The sequence below is a fragment of the Rhinolophus sinicus genome, chromosome 3 (assembly GCF_057876585.1).
Source record: "Rhinolophus sinicus isolate RSI-liver-muscle chromosome 3, RSI-T2T, whole genome shotgun sequence".
Taxonomy (NCBI): domain Eukaryota; kingdom Metazoa; phylum Chordata; class Mammalia; order Chiroptera; family Rhinolophidae; genus Rhinolophus; species Rhinolophus sinicus.
Window position 1 is genome coordinate 163,347,730 of NC_142503.1, and position 27,350 is coordinate 163,375,079.

Consider the following 27,350-nt stretch of genomic DNA (forward strand, 5'->3'; position numbering starts at 1 on the left):
GGGAAAGTGCCTCAAAACAGTGGGGAGGGGAGGCAGAGAGAAAACCTAAGAGCCCGGGTCTTCCTCGAGCATGTTGGCTGCTGAAACTGAATTAACACACAGATGCAACCACTATCCATCAACTACACAAGGAAACATTTGAGACATTTTTTATTAAATATACAAAAGCAAAATAAATCAAGCAAACTCTAAGGTAGGACTACTTCAGGGCATTTTCTTTGGACAGTGGTACAGCACCATTAAGGTTAACTTCTATTTGAACAAACCATGAACACAGATGGCTAACTCCATTCTGTTTTCCTTAGCAGTTTTAGGGTCTGCCCAATCTCTCCCATCTATTATTTATGACATTTTTCTTCTCCAGAATACATTTACATGGTGACCAAAGAAACGTAAATATTTAGAAAAAGCATTGTACAATAAAATTCACTTACTCATTCTTTTCCATGTCAAGATGTTCAGTACATCTTCACTTCCACAATGTACATTAATAAATTAATGTATGATAAAACCTTCATTCCAATCCCACAATCAGTCACCTCATATGGTTAATACTACTTTCCAAAACCAAGCAGAACAAGCAGCAGAGCTGTTGACTTCTTTTAGACATTTAGCTTTAGAATGCTCAATTTTAAGTAAAATTGTCCTAAGAAAGCTATTCAACATATTCAGAAACAGAAGTTTTTTTCTCTTGGTGTCACCCTGGAGTATTAGTTGAGAACCATCTTCTGAGCTATGTCATTAGTACCAGAGACCCATTAGTTGAGAACCATCTTCTAAGCTATAATACTGGTACCAGAAACTCATTAGCTGCTGGTCTGACTGCAGATCAATAATTGGTTTAAGCAAAACAACTTAAATTATTTGAGATTAACATTATTAGTTTCCCAAAATGATGAATATGAATACTTTTATGAACATTGCTAGACATGGTGTCAACTTTTTTGTTTCCCCTTTGAAAAGAATGTTGCTTTAAAATATTTTTGCTGTCAAAATTTCTGATTTACAATTATACTGTACAACTCATTAATGAGAGATGTACATTTGTGGGTGTTAAATTATGTAAGTCGGTAAACTAGATGTATATTTTTAAATACAGATTACTTGAATGGGCTCAGTATTATCACAAAGCTATGATGTAGCCACAACTAAGATAAAAGCCCACCCCCTGCAGTGTATAAGAGATACATTATTTGCACCATGGCAATAACATTCCATGAACACTAATCATATAACTGGAGGAAAAGAGAACTGTTGTACCAAGGAAAATACTTTGCTAGTTTCCAAGTATATCTACATTACATCTCTACTTCTTTTCTATGTAAGTATCTGACATATTTTCAAAATATGTTGATTTGGGGAGCAAAGAACAACTCTTATGGGAGCTATTAGCATGAGTGGTCCTCAAGCTGAAAACTACTGAACAGGCTTTAAAAGAAACACATACTGCAAGCTGCCATGTACTTTGTTGCTTTGTGAAAGACCATTAACTGGGTAGACTATTAACTGCCAGAACTTAATTGGTAGGTCTGGCAGTTCATGGTATAACCCATGGGGTTACTCAAATTCTTTAGTACTATCTGATACATGTCAAAAGTAGATTGTCTGGTCATTTCCTATCATTCCACCTTCCCATGGAAAATAATTCAAATTTCAAACAAATCAGCAGTTTGTCTATAGCCTGGGACTCAACTCTCTTCTACCCTGGGGTAGTACATGGGGAAATCAATTAAGCAGTATGAAAACATCAAACGTCAATAAAATGCAGTATCAGCATTCAAATAAGTTGCTATCCCTCCACCTCCTTAGTAGTAATGGGACATACTGCCATGATATAGTGTTCTGACTCAATAGAATAACTGCTAAATAGACTACATTTGTTATATAAGATTTTTTAATTCAGGAGAATCTATAGTACCCATGACAGAGAGTTGTTAGTATAAATACAAACCACAGTGTATTACACTAATGGTTTCTGAGTCGGAAAGCTCTTAAAGATAAATCAAAGCATGTAATATCAAAAGTAATTGTAACAAGGGAAGAAAAAAAAGAATACCTAAATGAAACAGCTGTCGCTGCATAGGAGCAGTTTAGTGTAAGCTAGAAAGGATTTCAAACCCAGGCTAACTATGCCTCAGGTAGACCTGCAGGAATAATATAAGAACACCCAAAAACAGATTAATGAGTGGGGGGGGACAAATTAAATTCAGAGCAAGGAAAAGAGTTAATGGGATATTGTCAAATATGAGTATTTTGTTTTTGCTTTCTCATTAGGGATTTAATTTCATAAAACACTAGAAAAGGTAAAGATGGGTAGATTATTAAGAGATCATCCAGGTACTCAATCTTCTAATCACTTGCATGCCTGGGACCTAACAACCTACCACCAAGATGGGTGAACCTCACTGTCAATCATCTTTGAGGAATCAGCTAAGGACTACATATCTAATTTTTGAAGCATGAAAAGGTGGCTTCCACAAATTGCCATGAGTAAACCTTACATTAATCCTGGAGAATATCCTAGAATACATTATTTAAAAGATGTTTTTAAAAACGTATACAGGAGTGTTTGCTAAAAGACAGCAAGGGCTCATGAAAATACTTTGACAGGAATACAAAACAGCCCCAGGGAACCTATCTGGAGGACAGAAGGCTTGGGCAGGTCTCTCATGATCAAAAGTACTTGTGAACAAGAAAGTAAAATGAGGAGTGGGTGCTGATAGAATTAGGTGGATCAGAAACTGAATGATCGCTCATACTCAAGAGCATGAAACTTCAGTGCCCAGCAAGTTAGTAATGATGTGTTAATCATTTACTAACCCCGGGTCAGATCCCTCAAGGTGTTCTCCAGACTATAAAATACAAAGTCTTTAACGCTTCTTTCATTCTGAAATGGTTTGACTCCTCTCTCCTCTGGTTCTACATCCTCTTCAACATACTCATCAACCCAGTACCCAATCCCAAAACAGAAACAGCTACTCTCCCAAACGTGAGGAAGCCTCTTTCACTATTAGAGAGTAAAACAGCATCTATTTCAAGGGGTTCTTAGAGTAAGACTGCCACAAAGACAGCTCTCTACTCCCTTGATCATTATGTGGAATTCTTACATATTGGTTTTCCTTTAAGAAACTTCTGAACCACGTACACTATTTTCAGTTGCCTTAACTTCCTCATTACAAATAAAGCACAAAAATCCTTATGAAAACATGCAAGCCATAATTTACCTGCCTTCCAAGAAGTAGCAAAAACTCAAATTTTTAAGTCATTTTACTTATTTCAAAAAGGTAAAAGAAAATTAAAACATTTGAAGTGTCACAATAACTTTCTAAATTGGTAAGAAAAATGATGATGTGCCATCAATGAATCCTGTCAAGTGACAACAGAGGGTAATGTGCTTAGCCATTTAAAAATCCTTTTTAGATCCAGAGATGGTATTTAAAAAAAAATACAATGTAATACTCTAGTTTTTAAAAAAGTGACAGTAATATGTCTTTATTATGGATTAAGCAAGTTTATGAAATAGCTATTTGTAATCTTTAAAACAATGCACTGAAAATAAGTCTTAATTTCAGAGTTTTATTGTATTGCACTAAAGGAACAGCAGGATGGTTATACAATGTTCTTGTTCATTCAGTTTTGTAAATCTAAAGTACTTGCAAATTCTTAAGAATACCTTTACCACCAAATTAGAACAGTAAATATAATAATTTCTTAATAAGTAATGTCTTACAAATTAAAACACATTTAAAATAGCTTTAAATGCATTCTTCATAAGTAATTCAGCATATGTTTTTATATCATGTTCACTTATGCTTAAGAATTAAAGCAAGTATATTATTCTGATGGAAATATGGGCAATCTCTCATTCATGCAATATACAGGGATAATAGTCAAGTCGAAGAAAAACAGCCCACTCTGATTTTTTTTAGTGTATCCATATATATAATCATCTACATGATAGAAGAGGAAACCCATGAAGTTTCCCACAGATCAGATATATATTTTCAGTTCATCAGAAGCACCTGATATCTACAGCTAATTTATAATTCGATGGCATTTCAGTAAAACCAAATGGCCCTACAAGTTCCTACAAACAAAAACTTCCAATGGACTAAAGTCAGTCAATAATTAATGCAATCATTCAAGGGATTATGGCTGTTCCTTAAGGAGTGCAAGTTCAAACCTGTCAACACCAGAGGTAATCATTTTATATTAATTTATACATAATTCCATTTAAATTCTTTATCCGAGTATAACATATGAAAAGTCTTTCCACAAGCAAAAAATGTGGAAACATTTAAAAAATAAGGAGTCATTTTTTAAAGTAACTGATCAGATTCCATAGGCTACTCTTGGAAACAGGATCTTGCTGGATAGAATCCCTTCGTTTGGTGGCTTTTTGCATGCACTTAACTGGACCAATTCTTCTGTGTGTTGTTCTAAGAGCTCACCAAAACATAGATCATGCTGTAAAGAAGAAAAAGGCTGTTAATCCAAATATTCCTAGTTATAAAAACTAAAAGCACCAAAAACTTGAGTCTGCTTTATATGGCAGATGGTCTTGTAGTATCACACCATCACAGAAAATGAAAAGACAAGTTCACAATATGGTTTTAATTTGCATTTATGGACTTTTGCCTAAGGTAGGACTTGGCTCAGTGCGTGTGCTATAGTTGTCCTCTACTTGCTTTCCAATTTTAGCAAGTAGAACAGCACAGCTGAAAGCTTAATGTGGGATCAGAGCTTAGGGGGAAAGGAACAGCCAAAACAGCACACTGCTCCGGGGTTGAGTCTAATAAAGGAGCGGGTATCTCCGAGGGCTCACTTCACGTCAGGCCCTCTGTTAAGTCTTTTCCATACATGACCTCGCTGAACCTTCCGAGCAGTCCTAGGAGGTAAGTGTTATTATCCCCATTGTACAGATAGGAATGGTCAATTAAGGCTCTAGAGAAAGGCTCTAGGCAACAGCAGCAGGTTAGAAAAGGGGACAAACCAGCAAAATAAAAAGCAATAAACATTTAATTTAGGCTTAAGGGCTGCCAGACAATTCTATAGAGTGATGTGGGAAAGGTGTGCTTCAAAAACATGTATGTCTAAATGGAATACAAAGCAAGGAAGTGCGCAAAATCAGTAGACACTTTAAAACAGAAATGAGGGGCCGGCCAGGTGGCTCAGGCGGTTAGAGTTCTATGCTCCTAACTCCGAAGGCTGCCGGTTCGATTCCCATATGGGCTAGAGGGCTCTCAACCACAAGGTTGCCATTCGATTCCTCGACTCCCGCAAGGGATGATGGGCAGCGCCCCCTGCAACTAAGATTGAACACGACACCTTAAGCTGAGCTGCCTTCCGGATGGCTTAGTTGGTTGGAAAGCGGGCTCTCAACCACAAGGTTGCCAGTTGACTCCTGCAAGGGATGGTGGGCTGTGCCCCCTGCAAATAGCAATAGCAACTGGACCTGGAGCTGAGCTGCGCCCTCCACAACTAAGACTGAAAGGACAACAGACTGAAAGGACAACAACTTGAAGTTGAATGGTACTCTCCACAACTAAGATGGAAAGGATAACAACTTGACTTGGGAAAAAAAATAAAATAAAATAAAAATAAATTTAAAAAAAAAAAAGAAAAAAAAGAAATGGATGTCTCACTGCTACCGTCTCCTGATGAGCATTTTCCCACAACTATACATCTCTAATTTTATACATTATCAAATCATTAATTTCTTTCTTTCAAAAAATACGTTTTAAGTGCCTACTATAGGCCAGTACTGTTCCAGACATTTGTCACAAAAACTTAAAAATGAAAACAGGAACTTAGAATGACACATGTAATTTCACTTTTCAGAACTTAGTATCTTTGTTTCATATATGAATGACATCTGTACATATGCTAAAGGATACTCATTTTCACAATTATAACCTCAAAAAGCATAAAAATAACTTTTCCCTAAATTCCAGTCTAGCACTTCATGCACACTTTTCTACAATGGAAATTTATATGCTGTAAAGTGAACTATGAATGTAAGTCTACCATATAATACTTAGGAAGTTTTCAAGTAACAGAAGGAATGGAAGCTAATTATAACAAGTTCATCTCTTATAGCTAATTTCCTACATAATTTGAAAATCAGATGGAAAGCCCTCTCTAGTTGAATATATATCAACAAAAGATGAGAAAGGCCTATTTATGTAGCTTAAAGTGTCCTTTTCTAGTTTTAATAAGCAGCCATTTATTTCACATACAGCACACTTAGCAGTTGGTGCTCAAGCAGGGCCAATTTTGCCCCACAGGAGACATTTTTGGTTACTATAACTGGGGGAGGGGGGGGCTACTGGCACGTAGTGGGTAGAGGACACAGATGCTGCTCCCCACAACCAACATTTATCCAGCCCAAAATGTCAACAGTGCCGAGGTGAGAAATCCTGGCCTAGAGGAACAACCTGAGTCCATCACAGTAGAAACGGCGAAAAATTGGTCGTTGCACCATCCTGTGAGATAGAACTGTTTCTTTCATTCATCTCATTTAGATCAAGCAAACCAGAAGATAAAGGGCAGACGACATAGCTTATGAAGAATGATAAAGAAAAAAATGAAACAATCTTGAGACTAAAGTCAAGCAAACATTTGTGTGTAAACTCACAAAGCCATATCCTGCCAATGCCATCATTTTGCAATGGAGAATGAGGATTGTCCTTCACTCACTGAATGAGTCTGAGAACTTCGGAAGCAGCATCCCTGATCAAACTGTCTGCCTCTGACAGCATACCAGTGGGCTGCCTCGATAAGTACCAGTGTATTCATATTCACTGTGTGTGAATTTGTTGGTGTGCTCTGTGTCATTACCAGTTATAACCACCCTTCAAGACACTGAGTTATCCTTCAAGTGGATTCTAAGGTATTAAGATCCTAATGCCTGCAAACTTTTTGGGTGGCAAACTGAAATCGTATTTTCATTTATTTTTTAAACTTACCCGTATAGGTAGTAAAAAAACGCTAGAAGATAAAAAGCTAATTTGCACCATCCTTCTTTCTGACAATATGCTAGAATATCTGCATTCATGATGGTTGTAGGGTCATAGAGTCCTGGTCCACTCATCACTGGTCTACTCATATACCTGTAATAAACATAGTCTATTAGCCACTCAGAAAGGGAGCAAACCGTCAGGATGGGAAGGAGGATTTTTCCTAATATTTGTTACAATGAGAGGTGGTCCACATAGGAAAGCATACTTTTAGTTACAGAAGGAGTTCTTTCCTTTTTTGAAACTAGAGGCCCTAAATGAGCAGAACAGGACAGCTAAACAAGTCACATCTGATCTACTCTATACTTTATTTAAAAATCCAAGAAAAATAGGAATAACTGTAAAAAGGAAACAAGATTTTTTATTTTAACACAATTTTAGACTTATAGAAAAGGTACAAGAACACTTCAACTCAGACGTTCCAAATGTTCACTTACCACACTTGCTTCATTTTTCTCTCTCTCATTCTATCTCTAACTATGCATACATTTTGTTAAATCATTTCAGAGTCAGCTACAGACATGATACCACTTTACTCCTAAACACTTCTTCAGTACGTATTTCCTAAAATCGAGGGCAATGAGATTTTTACATGCCTATTTAAAACAAAAAACTAACTCTGTATGGATCAGATAGAACTTTTAAAAGGTATGAAATATGAATATCTTTTACAAATAACCACATTTAAAGTCATAAGGTAAACATAGAGAAAGAAGTTACACACTAATTTATACTGAAGTTCAAAGACAAGCAAAATTAATCTAAATTTTTAGAGGTCAGTGGTTCTCCTTGGGACGTACAGGGGTAACTGGGTGGGATGGGGCACAAGGTAGTCCTCTGGGGGGCTGGAACGGTTGTATGTCTCTATCTGGTGGTGGTTTGATGGATGTATACAAATGTACAAATTCACTGAGCTGTATGTACACTTTAGACATACACACATTATTGTATGTAAGTTATATCTCATTTTTTTAAAAACCTCTTTAAAGAATAATAATGTAAGCTCCATAAGAGATTATTGAAACCGTTATTTGTTCATCCACTTGATTTTTAAAATAAATACCAACTAATTTTCAGTCGTCATTTCGGTGACTAGCATGTAAGATAAGCACATCAACCAGTATAATTAAAATTTAATTAGGAAAAGTATTAGAAATGTATCTAAATATTACCTCCAAATATGATACGCCAAGAGGGGCATATTGAGAGCCAGTGTAAGCCACTCTGCTGCACAAAGAAACATGACACAGAAGAAAGCATGGATGAGGTACTCTGGAAGTACAAGCTGGAAGAAAAATACAAACCAGTTATCAAAATGCCTGGGCATTTAAGTCAATTGCTAATTTGGAAAGCAGGTGGCAACCAAATTTCCATTAAAACAAAACAAAACAAAAAAAACACACTGTTTTCTTGGAATCACAGTAAAGATGCTAGTGACTTTTTATTTCCGTATTTAACTTTTACCAAAAGCAGGATTACAAGAAAACTGACCAGAGGCTATATAGCTTGCACTAAAAAGAATAAGATAAAACAAAATTCAAATTCTTAGAGTAACAAGTTATTTTATACAAAGTTACAGCCCAGATTGCTCAAACATAGTTAATTTGCTTATCAGTTGGAGTACTTTTTCTTTCCATTATTCAACAATGATAAAAATACAAAAATGAGACATCTGATCACATGCAACATGAGACTAAAAAATCCACAAAAAACAAAACTTCCCTTTAGAAGTTTACACATTAGTATTTTTAAGTCTTTAACAGAACCAGGAATGCCACACATACATTATTTAGCAAACCACATCACATCAGCACAAAAGTAATTTTCTGATGAAAAGCCAACAGCCAATAATCTCAGCACAGTCAGGGAGGAAAGAACACTAATATGCACAAATGCAAACTATGTGCTTTCTGCAATGTAGGAGGGAAAAGACTAAGTTCTGATCCATGAAATTGGAATCGTCCCCAGTTGCCGAGCTTCCATTACTTACATAGCCTTCCTGTTTCTTTAAGCCTGCTTTCCAGTGAAATGTTACAGACAGAGCAGCCCAGTAGAAGCTCAGAACTCAAAAACAAAATCTTTTGATAGTAGGTAGTATTAAGGGAGGAAAAATTAATCAAGCAAAATGCCTTTTATAAAACGACCAGGAGTTTTATTTTAAATTATCTTTCCCATCCTAAAGATTTCAGCCTAATGACTTGGTTAAAATAAAAATATCAACACCTTTCATTACAAGTTTCAGCCAAAGGATTTCCTACAAGTCACAGCTACAAAGGCAGCTTCTCAAATGTCCGCATCATGCCAAATTAAAATTTTATGACTCTTCAATATTATCACACCTTTCCTGAGGAGAAACTATAGCTGTAAAAATAATAGTTATACTCCATATTCAAGCCCATTTTCTAATACTCCTAAATTACTTTTTTCCAATATAAAGGTGTAGAGGGAAGTTTTTAATGAATATTACTTTAAATAAAATCCCAGTATAACCAACTAATCTACACCACTAACCAGGTATTTTCTACAAACTTGAGCACTATAATAACAAAAGATGAGCTCTACATATGTATAAAAACTTGTAAATAACATGAACCTTTCAGCCAGCGTTTATCTAACATCACAGTTAAAACATCTACACTAAATAACAAAATGTCCATAGGGAATCTTTGAAACTCAATGACTACAACCAGGACAAACAAAGAAAAATAGAGATTTTATTAGGACTTCACTAGAGCGGCTGTTTACAATCGTAGTTTAAATTATGGGATTTTTCTTTATAATAAGCCTATTTCAGCCCTCTAAAAGCCAACTGATATCTAACAATACAAATTATCATCTAAGTTTTCATCCTACACTTACAGGCTGAGGTATAGGGAGAGAATGATTTTCAAAGCATGATCCCTACTGCTCTTAAACAATATACCTTGATAAGAGTGAAAATAAAGATAACCTGTTAACTCCACCCGTTCTAAAATATGAAACAAATACCACACTGCCCCTTCTCCTCAAAAAAAAGTCCAGAAACTTTTATTATGCAACCCTCACAAAAAACAGGACTATCCAATCATTCTTCAATGATGAAATTTTCCCATCACAAAAATTATCCCATTTAGGAACCAATATTTACACAAAAACTAGCATCCAAAAAAAAAAAAAAATACCTTATGTGAATATGGCTGAAATGATAGTACTTAAACATGCAAATCATAATATTCTGTAGTTAAGGTTCGCGTTTTTAAAAATAATTATATTTGTCTTCCCCCATACTTTGGCAGAATTGTCAAAACAAATTTTTAATAGGGAAAACTGTCAGATGCACTGCTATTAAGCCAATTATCGGCACCCCATCCAAAACACAACTTGTACTTGTATAAAAACTTCCTTCCAACCTATTGCAGCATCAGGATATCCTAAGCACTTGTCTTTTCTAAGTTGAGAATTTCTTTCCATTAAGAAAAGGCAGAAATCACACATTATATATTAAAATGAAATCAGTCCCTCTTAAATTTATAATAAATTAGGAAAATACAAGGGCTTGAGCTTAAAACATCAGGCTATCCGGGTTCAAATTCTGGCTCTACTTTAGTTGTGTGACCTTGGGCTAAGTGCTTTAATATCGCTAAACCTCAGTGTACTACTCTCCTTTTCATGAAAATAACAATATACCTACCTCAGGATTGTCATGAGAATGGAATGAAAAAAACCATATATAGATGCTTTGCACCAAGCCTAGGACCCAGGAAAGCCCTCATCTGATTTCAGCTATTGTTATCCTCATCATCATTTAGGCTTTTTGTAATAATGAAAAGCCAAAGAAGATAGAATACTATTATTAAACAGATGCCAAAAGGAGACATTTCAATTTCTAAACTTCTTGGTAACAATTACTTTCACAAGTAGGGTAACATGTTTTCCAATGAACATTATTACTTTCCAATGAGAAGGCAGATTCATCTCATTTTGTTTCATAAGAGCATAGAGCGAGTAAGTTAATACTTTTAAATGTACAAAGTGTGATCATACGGTGAATATTTAAATAAAAAGTTTATTACAGTAAACGACACATTGCCATTAATCCCCCTCAAAATACTCCCCCTCACTTCGAACACACTTATCCTATCGTTCTTGCCACTTTCTGAAGCAGTTCTGGAAGTCCTCTTTCGTGAGTGTCTTTAGTTGCGCTGTCATGGCTGCTTCGATGTCCTGAATCATTTTGACTTTGGCGAAGAACCAGAAGTCCCATGGTGCCAGAGCTGGTGAATAAGGTGGATAAGGACACACCATAATATTTTTATCTGACAGAAATTGCCGTACCAGTACAATGTGTGACACGGAGCGTTGTCATGATGGAGGATGATTTATGGCACACTTCAGAACACACTTTCTCTCAACCGTAGTTCACACCCGGCTGACTGCACTGAACAAGTTGAAACTTGTCACACACACTGTTACTAAGGTTCGATGTGCCACTTCCTGTATTGAAGATCCCTGCCTTTCCATTGGATGGCACTCAGCAGCAGCATTCATCGTATTTTGTGATCACACAGAAAGGCTCCGTGTCACACATCACTTGTGGTACAGCAATTTCTGTCAAAAACATTAGTGTTTCCTCATTCACCTTGTTCACCAGATCTGGCACCGTGTGATTTCTGGCTCTTCCTCAAAGTCAAAATAACCACAAAAGGTAAATGTTTTGATTCAATTCAGGACATCGAGGCAGCCACGACAGCGCAACTAGATACTCACGAAAGAGGACTTCCAGAACTGCTTCAGAATGTGGCAAGAATGATAGGAAAAGTGTGTTAAAAGCAAGGGAGAGTATTTTGAGGGGTATTAATGGCAACGTATCATTTACTGTAATAATTTTTTTTTAATTTAAACATTCATCATATTTGTTGATCACATCTCGTACCTGTATCAAGTCTGTGACAGTTCTTTAAAGACACACTAGAAATCTATTCCATCATTTTATATTTATCTAGGAAACAATGATAAAGCAACATGTTAACTTTATAGACCCTTTTCGAAATAAAATCCCTCTAGCATACTAGTGCATTATGGCTTTACACAACTGAAGTCTACCCAAGTTCTTGTCTTCATTATTTTTAAAGATGAATTATTGTACTCTATTTCTTAAAGACATACCCACTGCTTTCTTACAATCTTTCAGTTTCTGATCAATTAGGTAAAAATCAAACCTACAAGCTAAAGGAGAATCTTCTGAAATGAAGTCACAAATACAGTAGGTGCCAAAAAAATGTGTACACATTTTAAGAAAGGAAAAAACTATTAAAATTGTAATATTCAATATATACTGATAACAAAAGATGAATACAAGTCACATCTGACTTCTGCAATTACAAGAGGTGCTCAAAGTGGTTACCATCAGCGTCCAGACACTTCTGATTACGGCGAACTACTGCTTGAGCAACACTGACCAAAGTGTCCACTTGTGTACATTTTTTTGTTTGGCACCCCCGGTATATATAATCTCCTAAGCACAATGGAGCCACATTATAATTAAATCCATCAGACCTCAGAACTTAGTGTAAGACTGGTCTGTTTTAGAAATTTAGAGTGGATATATATTAGAAATAACTACGTAGATATTTGTATACAAATTGTTATCTGCAAAATTCTGGCAGCAAGAGTCCAGCGGTCAGCATTAGGACAGGATTCCAGAGCCTAAGAAAGAACAGGCTCCAACAAAAAGGCTCTGAAGAAACATCAGCTGAAAGAATGAATGAACGAATTCCAGAATAGATATAATAAAAGATAATCTAGATAGAGTACTGAAGACTCCATTTGCTGACTACCTCACAATAAGTCACAACAGGAGAATAATTCTTATCTATTAAGGTCATTCTATGTTAACCAATTATCAAACACTACAACAAATAATTTAACCTTTTTAAAAAAATGCATAAGCATTTAACAGCTTTCCCTACTTGACTGAGCCAGCAAGCAAACATTTGCATAAAATATGAGATTTCATGAAATCATAAACCTCAACAGGCATATGAACGAACACACTGAACAAAACATTTTACAAATACAAATGCCCTAACCCTCCCCATGAAATGAATATAGCATTAAAACATTAAACTAAAAGCAGTACACACCTTTAATGCAATTTTGACTCTTTTAATCTTTTTGACCTTTTCAACTGTCTTTGGCCGACAATGTAAAAAGCAGATTGAAAGAATGTTAGTATGACAGCTGACAAGATCACCAGCAGATTAATAATAGTCAGAATAGTCAAGCAGGACAGGAAAAAGAATCTATTTTTTTTAATTCTGCTTTCTTCAAAAAGTACAAATATATCATGCTACTGAGAATATTGGCCATTTTCAAATTATATCAAGTTAAAGGCAGAACGGTTTAAAAACCTAAAGAAAAATCTGTTATTATAACTTACAGGATTCAGGGTATTACACTGGTCTATAGGATTCTTGTAATCAGTCTTCAGTTCATCAAATGCTATAATCTAAAATAAAATTAAAATAGTTAGGACCTCTCACTTTAACAAAAAGCAGCAACAAACCTTCCACATCATCAAATAATAATTGAATAAAGTTAATAAAACAAAAGCAAAAGTGTACCAACATTACATGTACCAATTTATAGTAAGCTCAGTATGTGCTAATAACTAGAAACAGATTTAAAGAACTGAAAACACTTTTATATTATCACTAAAATGATCTGATACCACTGTGATAAAGATCTTCAATTTTCAATTCTTTCAATGCTTCTTTTAAGTTATTTTCTCAACTTGAAATTACCCCTCCCCCACCCACGACGATTTATCAAAACTCCCCTTTATCCTAAAACAACCCTCTTCATATGTCAACTCCTATCTGTAGGTTTCCCTGATCGTTGGGCAGAAATAAGTGACTGTCTACCTAATCCCCACATGGCACAGGGCTTTATAATGCTGCCAATATGGATTTCTCACAGTGGAGTAGAGCATTTACGTACAGGTTTGTGCCCCCACGAGACTGTGCCCCTCAGGGCGAAGTATTTTTAATCATCTGTGCATGCTGCTCTCTTGTCAGTGTTCAGTGAGGCACTAGAGATGGACTCGTACGCTTCAATTTGTTCCCATTTGTGCCTGCTTCAATCTGGCAATGCAAGAAATGGTCTCAGAATAAACACTAGGGCTTATTCAACGTCACGGCCAGGATAGCTGCATACAGTAGGGCAGCTTCTGCACAGGACACAAGGCCTGGTGGAGGCTCCTAGCCAGTTCCTGCTCCTGCTGCCAACCACCCTGGCATGTGTTATGCATCAGGCTCTGTACCCAGGGACTTTGTCAGTTCAGGAGGGAGGATTCTTCTGCCCCAAGAAGCATCTTGTTCCAATTCACCTAATGGTACCACATAGGCAAGAGCAGAGCCCTGTTCAAGGCCACTATGAAAGTGATCCATCTGACCTCCTTTTACAGCTATGCACACACGTATTCCTACCACATGTGGATCATTTCATCTGATCATCAAACTAAAGACTGAACAAGGGTAAGCCCAGGTAAGGCCAGCTTCCCACAGTGTGATGAGTCAAACAGTTATAAATGTGGTAAGGGGAGAAAAATCGCCTCCGGTTAAAATACATGGCAAACATGCTTTCGTCCACTCTGAAGAAATGTGACTTTAACATTTAGGGTCACTAAACACAGAACTTCAAAGTCAAAATGTACTAAAAAATCAAAAGAGGGGCAACGCACCACTTTGTGGTGTTAAGTCAGGTGTCAAGAAGCTAAAGGCACCAAGTTTATGGGGGAACTATTTTAGTTGCTGCCACTGATCACACAGGGGACAGAGAACTTAATCTGCCCTTCCTCTGGTGGGTTACAAGTAGTATTTTTATATGTGTGACAGTGTTACTCAATATTAGTAGTAATCCATGCAGTCACATATTTCTAGCTTTTAAAATGCTAGTTTATTTCCCTGTTAAAATTCTTGGCTTCACTAAAAAATGTGGTGTTTTTTTAATGTATAGAATTTTATAAAATTTACCAACCTGACCAAATAAAAATTCTAAAATAGGAATAGAAAGAAAACAAACATTAAAATGTAAACTCCAGGAAAGCAAAGATTTTTGCTGTGTTCACTGCTATGTCCCAGGGCCTAAAATACTGCCTGGCCCATACATAAGTGTTCAATCAATATTTACTGAATGGAGAAAAAAGAGAAAAAATTAGCCCTATGCTTAAAAAAAGTACAGAACTCACTCAAAAGGCATTTACCTTTATAAATAATCCCTAACACAGAGAAATGTTAAAAAATTATATATATTAACATACAATTATAAGATACTAATTTCTGATTACTTATGGACATTATTATTCAATTAAATGATATTAGTTGTGGTATATCCCCAATGCATTTTAGTAATAAAGTTCAAGACAAGGACCGTGATCGAAAATACAATTACTTGCCTATAACAAGATCCAATTTAATAGCAGAGCATAGAACTTGTTTTAAAACTAACCTTTCTTTGACTTGACATTTTCTTCAGGTGATTTCAGGGTATCTTTTCATGAATGTGTTGCTTAATGGTTTGAGTACTATGATCTAGTTTTCAAACTCTTCTGAAAAAATTCTCAAACAAGTGGTTCTCAAATCTTTTGCGACTATGCATCTGGATAAATGTTCACAAAATTTTCCACAGAAGTGCAAAAACAATAAAACAGATAAATCCCTAAAGATACCACCCTACACAATTCAAGATACCTTTAAATTTGATGCACGTCTTTAGGGAACGACTTCTGCATTTTTAGCATTCAAATAAATCTATGCTCCCCACTCTATTCTCCACAGAGCATCAATCACATGAATTAGGACTACACTGACCGATGGAACCATCAGCATAAAAAACATCATCCATACAATGATTAATGTAAACAGAATTTTTTAAATTTATACTTGAAATTTCCATCGAGTCTTCTGACAAGTATTTAAACTACCTAAGAAAATAAACTGAAGGTTATGTAGTTGACAGAAAAATTAAAACTATTTATTTACTTAGAATTTTCCATTTGTTCCCAAAGGATATATAAACCTCTGAACTACTTAAAAAAAAACCAAAAAAAAAAAAAAAACCTAAGGATCAAAGCTCTCCACTAATCTGTGGCATACAAACTTTTTTTAAATTCTCTAAATAGGACTTAAAATTATCTACTTCACTGGACACAGATTCCTTTCAAAGCTGAAACTAAATTACCCATTTTTTAAAAGTGCAGTTCAGGTTTTCCGTCAGCCAAACACAATCTGGTTCAAAATGAAAAACGGCTATCCACAGCTCTCTTCTATGAAGCCTCACCATCACACAAAACAAAGAGCACCCATCAAGCAGGAAGTGACTTAAATCCACATCTACAGATGGAAGGGAACCGCACGTTTCAGTTTCATCAGAGGCTTACTAAAACAGAGCTAGTCTGCACCCCAAATTGTCTTTATTTATTGTTCTTCCACCAAAGACCACACAACCCTCTTCAAGTTATCAGTTCCTACTGACCAGCATTTTGACGGAGCAGTTACTTAACAGCCTACATGAGCATTCCCCTCTACACAACCAGTTGTTGTGTTCTAAAACAATTACAACCATAATCACATTCTTTAGCAAAAGGGAATGATTAGTGATAGCACTCTACTTTGGAGATTTCTTTTTGCATAAGACATTGCTGCCATTTCAATGACTCTGTCCCTCTATGCTCCATAACAAATCCTTGTTATGGGCATAAAACCTGACTTAAAATTTACATGAGAGTGAACACACCCAATCATTCAAATTACGACCAATAATTCAGAAGACACTAGACTATGGAAGGGGCGGGGGCAGAAGTAAATATAAGACAAATTTTTAATGAATGCTGATTTCCAGAAGGCTGCTACTAATTTTGTGCTACAGAAACAGGACTGAAAAATCTCTTGTAGAACACTCACAGGGAATTTACTTGTTCCTTACGCGGACCAGTAAGGATGTGTTTCTATCCAGCAGCACGATGTTAGTAAAGGGAAAAAAGAAATGCCCTAGAAAAGCTTAAGGTTTCTGAGCATTTTAAAAATCAAATTAAAACTACCTTTACTAAATCAAACTACCCTGAATACAGAGGTGGCTAGGAAGACTGTCTCTTGAGAAACTCTGGCGGTCAAAGTATGATTTAGGAGGCAAGTTCGGAGATGCGATAAACAAAGTAATCAATCTAATCTGCATCAAAGTTCACAGGGAAACAAGAACCCGAAAAAAGTGATTTTATTTGAGGAGCACCCAACAAGTGCTGGAAAACAGAGTTGGAAATTCATCTATCAAGTAGGTTTTAACTCTCTTTTGGATTATACCCCTGCGGAAACCCGAAAAGAAAGGCAATCTTATTAAATAATAATTCGGAAAACTTCATTTCCGTTAAGTACGACGTAGAAAGCATCTCGGCGCCCTTGACATCCTCCTCGGGGGTGTGGGGATACAGGGACGAGGGGATGCGGGGCGTGGGCCAGCCCAGGGTCCGCGCCAGCAAGGCGCTGTCCCGCAGGGCCGGTCAGGACCTCCGCCACCCCACCCAGCACGGGAGGAGCAGCGGCGCGCGAGGCCTGTGTCGGGACACGGTGGGCGGATCCACCCCGCCACCGCACGCCTCGGCTCCTCCAGGACTTGCAGCCCCCGGGTGGCTGAGGGCGCAGACCCTTCGCCGCGCGGCCTGCGCCGCCCCCGCCCCATCCCCGGGCGCGGGGACCTCCGGGAGCCGTCGCCACATCGACCGCGGCCCGGGGCGAGAAGAGGCTGCGCCACCGCCTCCCCCTCCCTCCCCCGGCGCTAGCTACTTACGTGCCAGATGGCGAAGAAGATGAGGGCGGCGGTGAGCAGCAGCGCCAGCATGTAGCAGAAGGCCGCGAACGTGAACGCCATGGCTGGGGAGGAGGAGCAGGGAGCAGCGCCGGTGCCAGCGGAGAAAAGCGGCGCAGGGCCCTCTGGGTAAAACCATTCACTTCCCCTGGCCACAACCAAGACCAGCGCCGCCACTGCCGCCGCCGCCGCTGCGGCGCCCGCCCTCCCAGCGCGCCTGCGCACTGGCCCAGGTGCGCCGGCGCCCTCTGATGGCTAGAGTCTGCCCCGCACTTACATTATCCGCACCGCTAATTTTTTTCTTTCCTTCCCTTGTTAAGTCTTTGAACAAATACTTACTGAATGAGTTCCTAGCATGTCTCAGGTGCTGTTCTTCTCCTTTGAGATACAAAGATAAGTAAGATACTACTTGCATAAACGAACACCTAAATAAATAATTTTACATTATAACCCTGTTAATCTTCCATTAACAGGGAAGTATGCGGCATGTTATGAAAGGTCAGAGAAGGGCACGCAGCCCGCACTTGAGCGTTCAAGTCAGGATTCCTGGAGCAGACGTTTCCTAAGCTGAGGCTTACAGGATGAGGAGAAGTTGTCCATGCAAGCAAAGGCACAGAGGTGAAAGAAAGAAAAAAGCTCATCTTAGGTGAATTTACCAGCAGTTCTAAATTAGTGGAACATAGAGCGAGACAGTGCTGAAAGTTAAAAAGGGGTTAGCCAGAGTTCACATCACAAAGGGTCTTATATGCCTGGTTAAGGAGCTCAGACTTCATGAAATTCCATAAGCCCAAGTTTTTCAAACTCTTTTGCTTACCACACACAATTAGACTTTTTCATTGCAACCCAGCTGAATATCATATAGACATTGAGTTATAGAGAGATGGACATCTGGATATAGAGACAAAGAAATATAGATATAGCTGAAACAAAAATTTCACAAAACAATACTAAGGATCCATGAGTGCTTTCCTTTGTGTTATTTTTTGCTGTTTTGTTTTTAATGCTGGTTGTGACACACGAAAGTGATTTACCTCCCGCTAACTAATCATTGCTTATGCAAGTGGAAATCATTGAAGGCTTTTAAGCAAGAGAGGGACATGTTTAGATTTGCATTAAAGATCGCTCAAACTAGCAAATTATATAGCAAATGGTTTAGAAGCACAATCTGTCCAGCACTGGGCAACAGACTTTCTGTACTGGTGGAACTTTGCTTTTTCTGCACTGTCCAAGACAGTAGCCACGAGCACATGTGGCTATTGAGCACTTACAATGTAGCAAGCATGACTGGTGAATTGAACTTTAAATTTTACTTATTTTAATTAAACAAAATTTAAATAGCCACATGTGGCTAGTGGCTACTGTCTAGGACAGTGCAGGTCTATGCCACCAGGATCATGTGGCAGGCACCCTTGTGCAAATTACAAAGGTACTCTCTCCAGATAAATAGAGGTCCACACCAGGGTACAGGAATGCAGGCTCTATTCTGCAGCCCTACTAACCTCCTTGACCAGCCACCTGTGTGCAGTATTCAAACTGTCCAACTCTGTACAATGATCCTGATTAAAGGAGTGTAGAATTGAAACAAGGAGCTCACAGTGGTGGTCCAGGCAAAGTGGCTGTGGCTCTGACTAAAGTAGTGGAAGCTGGGAGAGAAAGGGGAACATATTTGATAGTATTTGGAAGAAAAGCTCAGCAGGAGTTGATTGATTGGGCACAATGGCAAGAGACAGGAAGGCATCAAAGAAGACTTATTCAGTACTGCAGGCCAGAGAAGCATAGCAAAATACAGCATTGGGCAATATTTGTCTAGGAGAATTCATAAACTAATGAGGGGCAGATGCAGTCTCCTAGTCTCAGGGCAAACAGAGTTTTCGGGGAGTTGTTCAAGTCAAAACATGAGATTCAGTCCCCTTCTTATAAATGTATCTCATCTATACTACATATTGAGGAGAGGGTAGCTGGACAAGGCTCTACCTAAACAGGACAACACGCCCCTGTTAGCCGCATGGATTCTTTGTCTCTCTGGGAGTTTGAATGTGAAATATACAAGGACAGTCGACAATGGAGGGCAAGGCCACAAGTGGGGAGACACTGAAGAGAAATCAGTCAACAGAACCCAGGAGTAAGTGGAATCCCAGAACAAGTTGGAACCATAAATAACACATGTTGTGAGTAGATCAAAACCACACCTAAGCAGAAGTAAAGTAGCTATAGCTACTTTCCCCACAGGAGCCGGCTTCTCTTCTTAAACAAGAATGGGTAGTTATTAAAAATCAATAATCATCGAAAGTTTAATATATTCACTGCTTGGTTGCTATTTGTATCTGCTGTTCATGTCATTTTAGGCCAAGCTCATTAGATCATGAAACATCAGAAAACCTGATATTGGGAGTCTAATAACTCCACTGGCTCAGAACACATGATAAAAAGAGCAAATTTTTGCAGATGTAACATACTCCTCCTAGAGAACTGGAGGTGTTGCTCAGCTAGCACTGAGCACCATTCTCTGTGCTGCTACATGTGGTAATTAGCTTAGATAGTGAGTGCATGGCTATCTGTTTTATCATTTGTTAATCTTTGAATTTTACACTCTTTTATGCTTAATCTTTAAATTGTACATTGAAAATTTTATACACTATTAGAAACATTTTGCAATTCTTTTAAAGTATAAAGTTTACAATTTTAAAAGAACCCGCTTCCCTGCAGTCCTATTGGACTAGCTCCATTCTGTTTCTCAGAGGAAGCCGCAGGCTAGGAGAACGGCAATGAGATTCTACCTTTCACCTGCAATGTTACAAGGACTCTCACCTTTGGATGCTGGGTGTGTCCTGTCCTGTCCTAGGGGAGGTGCCAGTCCAGCCGTGCACCACTTTCCAATGCACTGGACTGTGTGCAATAGTGTGGGCAGGGCTGAAGGAAACTAGCAAAGGAAGGTACAGTACTCTGCGGCCAGCAATAGCCAGGAGCCATTACCACCCACAGGCCTAAAAGGTTGTAAAGAGAACTAAATCTGAATTCATAATATGAGAGTAGCTATGAGGCAGGAAGAGCTAAGCTAGGCCATGGGTGATGGGAAGTCAAATTGGTTTTGAGTAAGCCAAAGCAGTGAGAATGAGAAAAGATTAACAAGTAGAAAGCAGAGAGAATGAGAAAATATTAACAAGTAGAAAAAAGATAAAAAGGGACATGTCTGGCAGGGACATGGAGCCAGACAGGAAGATGCTGTATTACCCTTATGGCAGAGGATCAACAAACTTCTGCATTTGATGTGAAAACCAGAAAATTGACAATGCAGCTAAAGCTAGGTGCTCCAGTTCCCGAGGCGTATTCCAGTCTCAGTGAGGCACAACTGTACAGCCATCCCTGGGTCAATCTCCTCGTTATCATGAATAATCTCACAACTAAAGCCCGATTAAAAGGAATACCCAGAAACTTCAACAAGGAATTTGTGCTATCAATATGAAAAAAATTATATCACCTCACTGAGAAAAAAGATAAAAAGCCTAAATAATAGATTTTCCTTGATTGAAGTTTAAAGAGATGTCAATCCCTCCCAAATTAATTTATATTATCACAATTGTAACCAAAATCCCAAAGAGATTTGGAACAAAATTATTCTAATGTTCACCTTAAAGAAAAAACACACGAAAATACCAAATAAATATTTGAAAACAAAGAAAGGTGGAAAGAAATTAGCCTTATGAGATTTGAAAACATTTTATAAAGCTGCAATAGTTATAAGTATGATTGAGACACAAAAATCGACAAACACATCAATGTGTTAGGATAACTATTCTAGAAAAAGACCCAATTCCATATAAAAATTAAATACTCTTTAAAGGAGACATCTCAAATTATAGGGGAAAAAATATTTTTGATGATGTTAAAACCTTTGTTTAGGTACATTAATAATTTAAATACTCTCTTTATATCATAAAATTATGTAAATCCAAGTCTAGCCATAAAATAAGAGAACACATAGGGTTGTGAAATCTCTGGGCATGGATATACTTTCTAAACCAAAAATCAGTGATTTACATCACACACACACACACACACACACACACACACACTCACAATCAACAGATCAGTTATACAAATAAATAAATAAAAATTTTAAGAGAGAAAATAATACCAGAATAAAAAAGGAAACTAAAATATTCCCATCAAAAAGACGAGAGATTAATAAGTATATTGAAAACTCACTAAAATCAATTCTAAAAGCCCACTTAATGAATGGACAAAGGATAGGATTACACAATTTACAGTTGCAGTTGATTAACAACATATGAGAAAATCGCCAACTCTCTCCAGTAATCAAAGAAAAGCAAATTTAAAAATAAAGATAACCATTTTGGTAAATCAAATTAGGCAATACTGTAAATAAATGAAAGCATTCAATGTTGGCGAGCCTCCCTTGTCCACAGCTTCTGGGAGTCCCGCACAGTATAATAATCTTGAAAATAATCCAAAACATGGAAAAAGCCTTTTGCACGAAAAATAGATCTAGCAATAGTTTTAGAAACCACCAAAATATCAAACAATAAGGAAATTGTTAAGTAAACCATGATATATGCACTCAGAAAAATTATGAAATTCTTTTTTTAATGGAGAATGCATATATTCTGTTACTCGTGAAATTGGATATATTACCATAGACAAATATCTTTTTAAATACATGTGAAAAGATTGAAAGGAAACCGATGTATATTAAAATGTTTTTTTCCAGCTTTATCGAGATGTTGACATACAAGTTCTGACACATAAGTTCACGAACTCATCCTAGAAAAAGTGCTACTTACCTCATTGCTGAATATCGCTATGGTCACCTTCGAAGTACTCCCCTTGGGAAGCTATGTACTTATGCCAGTGCCTAGTCCACCTTTCAAAGCAATTTTGGAACTCTTTTTCTGGAATGGCCATCAGAACTATCGTCATATTGCCCTTGATGTCCTGAATGTCATCAAAATGTCTTCCTTTCAATATTTCCTTTATCTTCAGGTAAAGAAAGAAGTCATTGGGGACCAGATCAGGTGAGTAGGGAGGGTGTTCCAATACAGTTATCTGTTTACTGGCTAAAAACTCCCTCACAGACAGTGCCGTGTGAGCTGATGCATTGTTGTGATGCAAGAGCGATGAATTGTTGGCGAAAAGTTTAGATCATCTAACTTTTTCAAGCAGCCTTTTCAGCAATTCCAAATAGTAAACTTGGTTAACTGTTTGTCCAGTTGGTACAGATTCATAATGAATAATCCCTCTGATATCAAAATAGTTAGCAACATTGTTGCAACATGTTCGCGAACTTAATTGTCAGACCTCGTATAACATATATAAATTTAAGGTGTACAACATGACAACACAGATAACAACCTGGGTTTGCAATTGGCATCTGAAGTGGAGGGCAGTCCTGTGGGACTGAGCCCTTACTCTGTAGGATCTTATGCGATTTCTGGGTAGATAGTGTCAGAATTGAGTTCACTTGTAGGACATCCAGCTTGTATTCAAAAATTGTTGAGGTGGGGAGACCCCCCCCAAAAAACACACGGTGAGGAGGTTATCATGTAAGTAATGGAAAATTATTTTCTTGAACTTAAGGATATGAATCTCCAGATTCAAATGGTCCATCAAATATCTAAGCACAATGAATGAAACCAGATCCACACCAGGGTTTATCAGCGACATCTCACAATACCAGAAATAAGGTGAAGATCCCAAAATCTTCCAGAGAGAAGAAAAAATGTAATTCACAAAAGAATTGAAGTCAGACTGGCATCAGACATCTTGACAGCATACTGAAACTAGAAGGAGAAGCAGGCCCTTAAAATTCTGAGGGAAATGATTTTCACCCTAGAATTGGATATCCAGGAAAGAGATGGCACTCTAGGAGATCTGAGGATGATTTGATAAAGGGCTGTTACTAAAGAGTGGAAAAGCATAGTCCTCAAAGCTCTGCTGTTCCCATCACTAAGCCCAAGTAAGGAGGAGAGGTAGCACTTACTAGGATTCAGAAGGAGCAGGTCATGTGGAGAGGGCTGTCTTGAGTGAGTGACTTTCAATGGAAGCCCTCATGAAGTGATTTAGGGAGTAAATACCCTGTCCTCACGCTCCATCTTCCCTAGAGATTGGCTAAACTCAAGCAGAAACCAGAGGGCAAGGAGCCAGTTGGTGTAGTTCCTAAAGTTGAACCTCCTGGGTGAAATCTGGGTAGAGAAGGGCGAGCAGTGGTTCTGGAGAGACCAAGCAAAAATATCTGGTGCACCAGCCGAACCACCGATCAACTGTGAGTAAGGACGAAAAACATTTTCAGAAATACAAGAGCTCTCCTTCATGTACCATGAGCTTCCGCAAAATGAGTTAACAAGATGGAGAATACATGGGACCCAACAAGGGGCTCTAACTAACAAGCAAGCAAGGGAAGCTTCAGGATGACAGCTGTGGCTCATGCCTATAGAGCATCTGGTACAGATTTTAGCGGGAGAATGGACTGCAGGGAAGGGGAGCTCCAAGGAGAAAAAAAGGAACTGACAGATTTTCTTATGTGTTGAAGCATTTGGCAAAATCGCTAGACATTTGACTAATCTATTGGGGTATGTAGGGAAAAAAATAGCAATGAATACACTGAAAACGAAGCAAATGGGGGAAAATGATCACTAATTTAAGTGAAACAAAAGTTGTAGAAAGAGTAATCTTGAAGACATCCTGAAAAGCCATCAAAGATCCAAAAGATGACTCTTAAAGAACCATCATTTGAATACCTGCCCCACTCTTGGAACTCACAGCCAGTCAGTGTTAAATAGAGAAACAATAACATCTGAAAGAATAGCGACCTACTTACCAGCAACACGTGCAAGTGTACAAAGAAATCGATGAAGGAGCACACAGTCAGCCCGCCGTGGGCAGTCACAGAAGCTATCTTTTCTGTCTCCTTCCTCCCCTCCCCAACACCAGGGGAGAGTGACAGTGTAAGAGAGTAGGACATGAGGACAGGCGTCCCTGCACCATCCTTGTTCCAGAGCCACAGGCTTAGCCTGTACCAAGGGGGAGAAGAGGCTGGAAGCAAGTATGAGATTGAATTTTAAAACGAACAGAAAAGGCACTTTTAACAACCAAGCCACTGAAACATTGTGGAAATATTATATCATCAAGGAAGCTTTCTAACCAGAATAAAAAAGAATGGTTTAACAGGGAATGGAGGTCACAGTTTTTGAAAAACAACACCAAAATTGTTGTTACACTATTCCATTTGAGAGTCCTCCATCAGAGCAGTTACATACATTAGAAAAGTATCAGATGGTGGTAAGTGCTGTGCAGAGAACTAAAATAGAGGTGATGTGATGGTGAGTATGTAGCTACCTTAGGATGGATGATTAGGGAAAGCCTCTGTGAGAGGCAACAGATAAGCTCAGTTCAGAATGAAGGAGCCAGCCAGAAAATGGGGGAGCAGGGGGTGTGAGCTATCTTTCCCGGGGAAGCTACAGCTAGTGAGAAGGCCTGAGCTTGGTGTGTTTGAGGAACAAAAGTAAGCCACAAGTGTAGTGGGCTAAGAGAATAGGATGCAATGAGGTCAGAGGTAGGCAGAAGCCAGATCTGAGAGCTGACCCTGACAGACAGGGAGCCAGCATGCTTCTTGTGGTCCAGGTATGGACCCTGCTTAAGATGCCAGTCTGGAGAAGCAAGGTGACGATAACAGAGAGCTGACTACTAGAAGCCAACAGCTGGGAGGGGCAATGGTAAAGCCATTGGAGGTATAGCCCAAGTCAAGGGACCCGTAGCCAAAGTCCCCAGTGGGGGAATGGGTAAGGATAGAGATACTGAGGCAACCAGGAAGAGCTGAGCCACCAGATCTCAGAAAGATGGGATCCCAAAGAGTGGCCTCAGATGAAATAAGGCTCTAGGAACCTAAAAGGTAGGAGTGTGTCTCTTCAATTGGGGGCTCCCTGATTCAGTTACTCTCTGCTTGCCTGTCTCATTCTACACTGCCCTCGCTGGCATCATCTTTCCCTCTGCTCTGTAGGTTGCACATGGCCTCTTCTACATCTAATGGTGTTCTTCCAAGTTCAGCTCCCACTGCTGACCGCCTCATTCAAGAGAATGAGGTCATTTTCCCAATGTCAGGCATGAACTATGAAGGTATTTTATAGATTGGCCCAGCTCATTGTTTGGTATCAGTCAGGCAACATCATACAGGCTGCCTGACACTGTGTTCAACAGGCAAGGGCTGGAATCAAGAGATCATGTGTGTATTGAGGGTGGGAGAGAGTTGAGGACAGGAAGGTACATCCATTTGGGACCAATCACAGCTGCCTAAAGGCTTGCCCCTTCAGCAAGCAGCAGTAGCTGGGGCATTTCTACCTAACAAAGGGCTATGGCATTTTGGGCTTGGCTTGTCCATTACAAGTAAGGAATGGGCCAAAATATGGAGGACCTTAAATTCCAGGGTAAAGGAATCTGTACATAATTGTGTAGGTACACACAGCCTTCCCCTGCTTTGGGCACTACAGGGTGGCTTTTGGATGCAACCTAGGCACTTTTTTTTCCCCTGTAATTGGAAAAGAGGGAGCTTTTATGTAGCCCAGGAGCATATCTCAAGTAAAGGATGAGAGTTTTGTGTGACAACTCTCTGATGCTTAGCAATAAGATCTTTAATCTAATTGGTTCCCCGACATAGCTAAAAATATACTGTACAAGGATACAATATCCACTCAGGCTGTGTCCTCATGCAAACGAGAGTGGGCCCATGCTGTAAGTGGTTACAAATATTTTTTGCTGCTGCTGAAAAGTGAAAAGGACAAAAAGACAAGGAAGGTGAAGAAAGTTAGGGGCTGGCCAAGTAGCTAAATGGCCAAGTTAGAGAAGGAAGACATGCTTCCCTCACTCTGGCCAATTCTCCTAGTAAAATTCTTAGAGATAGGAATAAACCACTCCTTTGACAACCGTAAACAAACTGTGACTTGTGCTCGCGTCGGCAGCACATATACTAAAACAAACTGTGACTACTACCACATACTCAATCACAAGTATATGGCAAAAACTATGTATTAGTAAGTTGTATTCATTCAATAGATAAATGAATTCACCAGGTTGAACAGTCTATAATAAAGGCAAGATGGGTCTTCAATGGATGTTTAATAAACGGTGATAAACTATATTCAGTAAAAGAACCTTTAATTTGATTTCTTAGGATGTACACAGCGCCTCTAATGTCTAGTTTCCCTTTGAAATCAAGAGTTCATTATTTGAAATGTCCTCTACTGCTATAAACAAATAATTTTAGCCTCGGACCAAGTTTTAGAAAGTTTTATGATCTCAATTTGTTCTCTCTCCCCCAACCCTACACTGCCAAGTGATTCCCGTTTATTTTGCCTCTCAGTTTTTCCAGATAAAGTAAACTGCTGAGCCTGTGTGGCTCACACAAATGTCACAATTGAGCCAGACAGGTGATAGTAACTCCAACGGGGAGAGGAGGTGAGTAAAAAAATGAAAAGCTAGAAG

General features: G+C 38.5%; 1 protein-coding gene across 2 annotated transcripts; it reads right to left on the reverse strand.

The window, feature by feature from the left end:
• Positions 1-133: 133 nt before the first annotated feature.
• CNIH1 (cornichon family member 1) lies at positions 134-18,065 on the reverse strand. Of its 2 annotated transcripts, XM_074327463.2 has the most exons (6): positions 17,841-18,065; positions 13,438-13,506; positions 13,142-13,189; positions 8,192-8,304; positions 6,969-7,112; positions 3,563-4,467 (listed from the first exon to the last, which is right to left on the reverse strand). In XM_074327463.2, the coding sequence occupies exons 1-6, from the start codon at positions 17,919-17,921 to the stop codon at positions 4,440-4,442; spliced, it is 483 nt and encodes a 160-aa protein (XP_074183564.1). In that variant the 5' UTR covers positions 17,922-18,065; the 3' UTR covers positions 3,563-4,439. The 2 variants fall into 2 exon arrangements, with proteins under 2 accessions (XP_019581288.1, XP_074183564.1); XM_019725729.3 differs by lacking the exon at positions 13,142-13,189 and having other exon boundaries at positions 134-4,467; positions 17,841-18,058.
• Between the last annotated feature and the right edge of the window lie 9,285 nt (positions 18,066-27,350).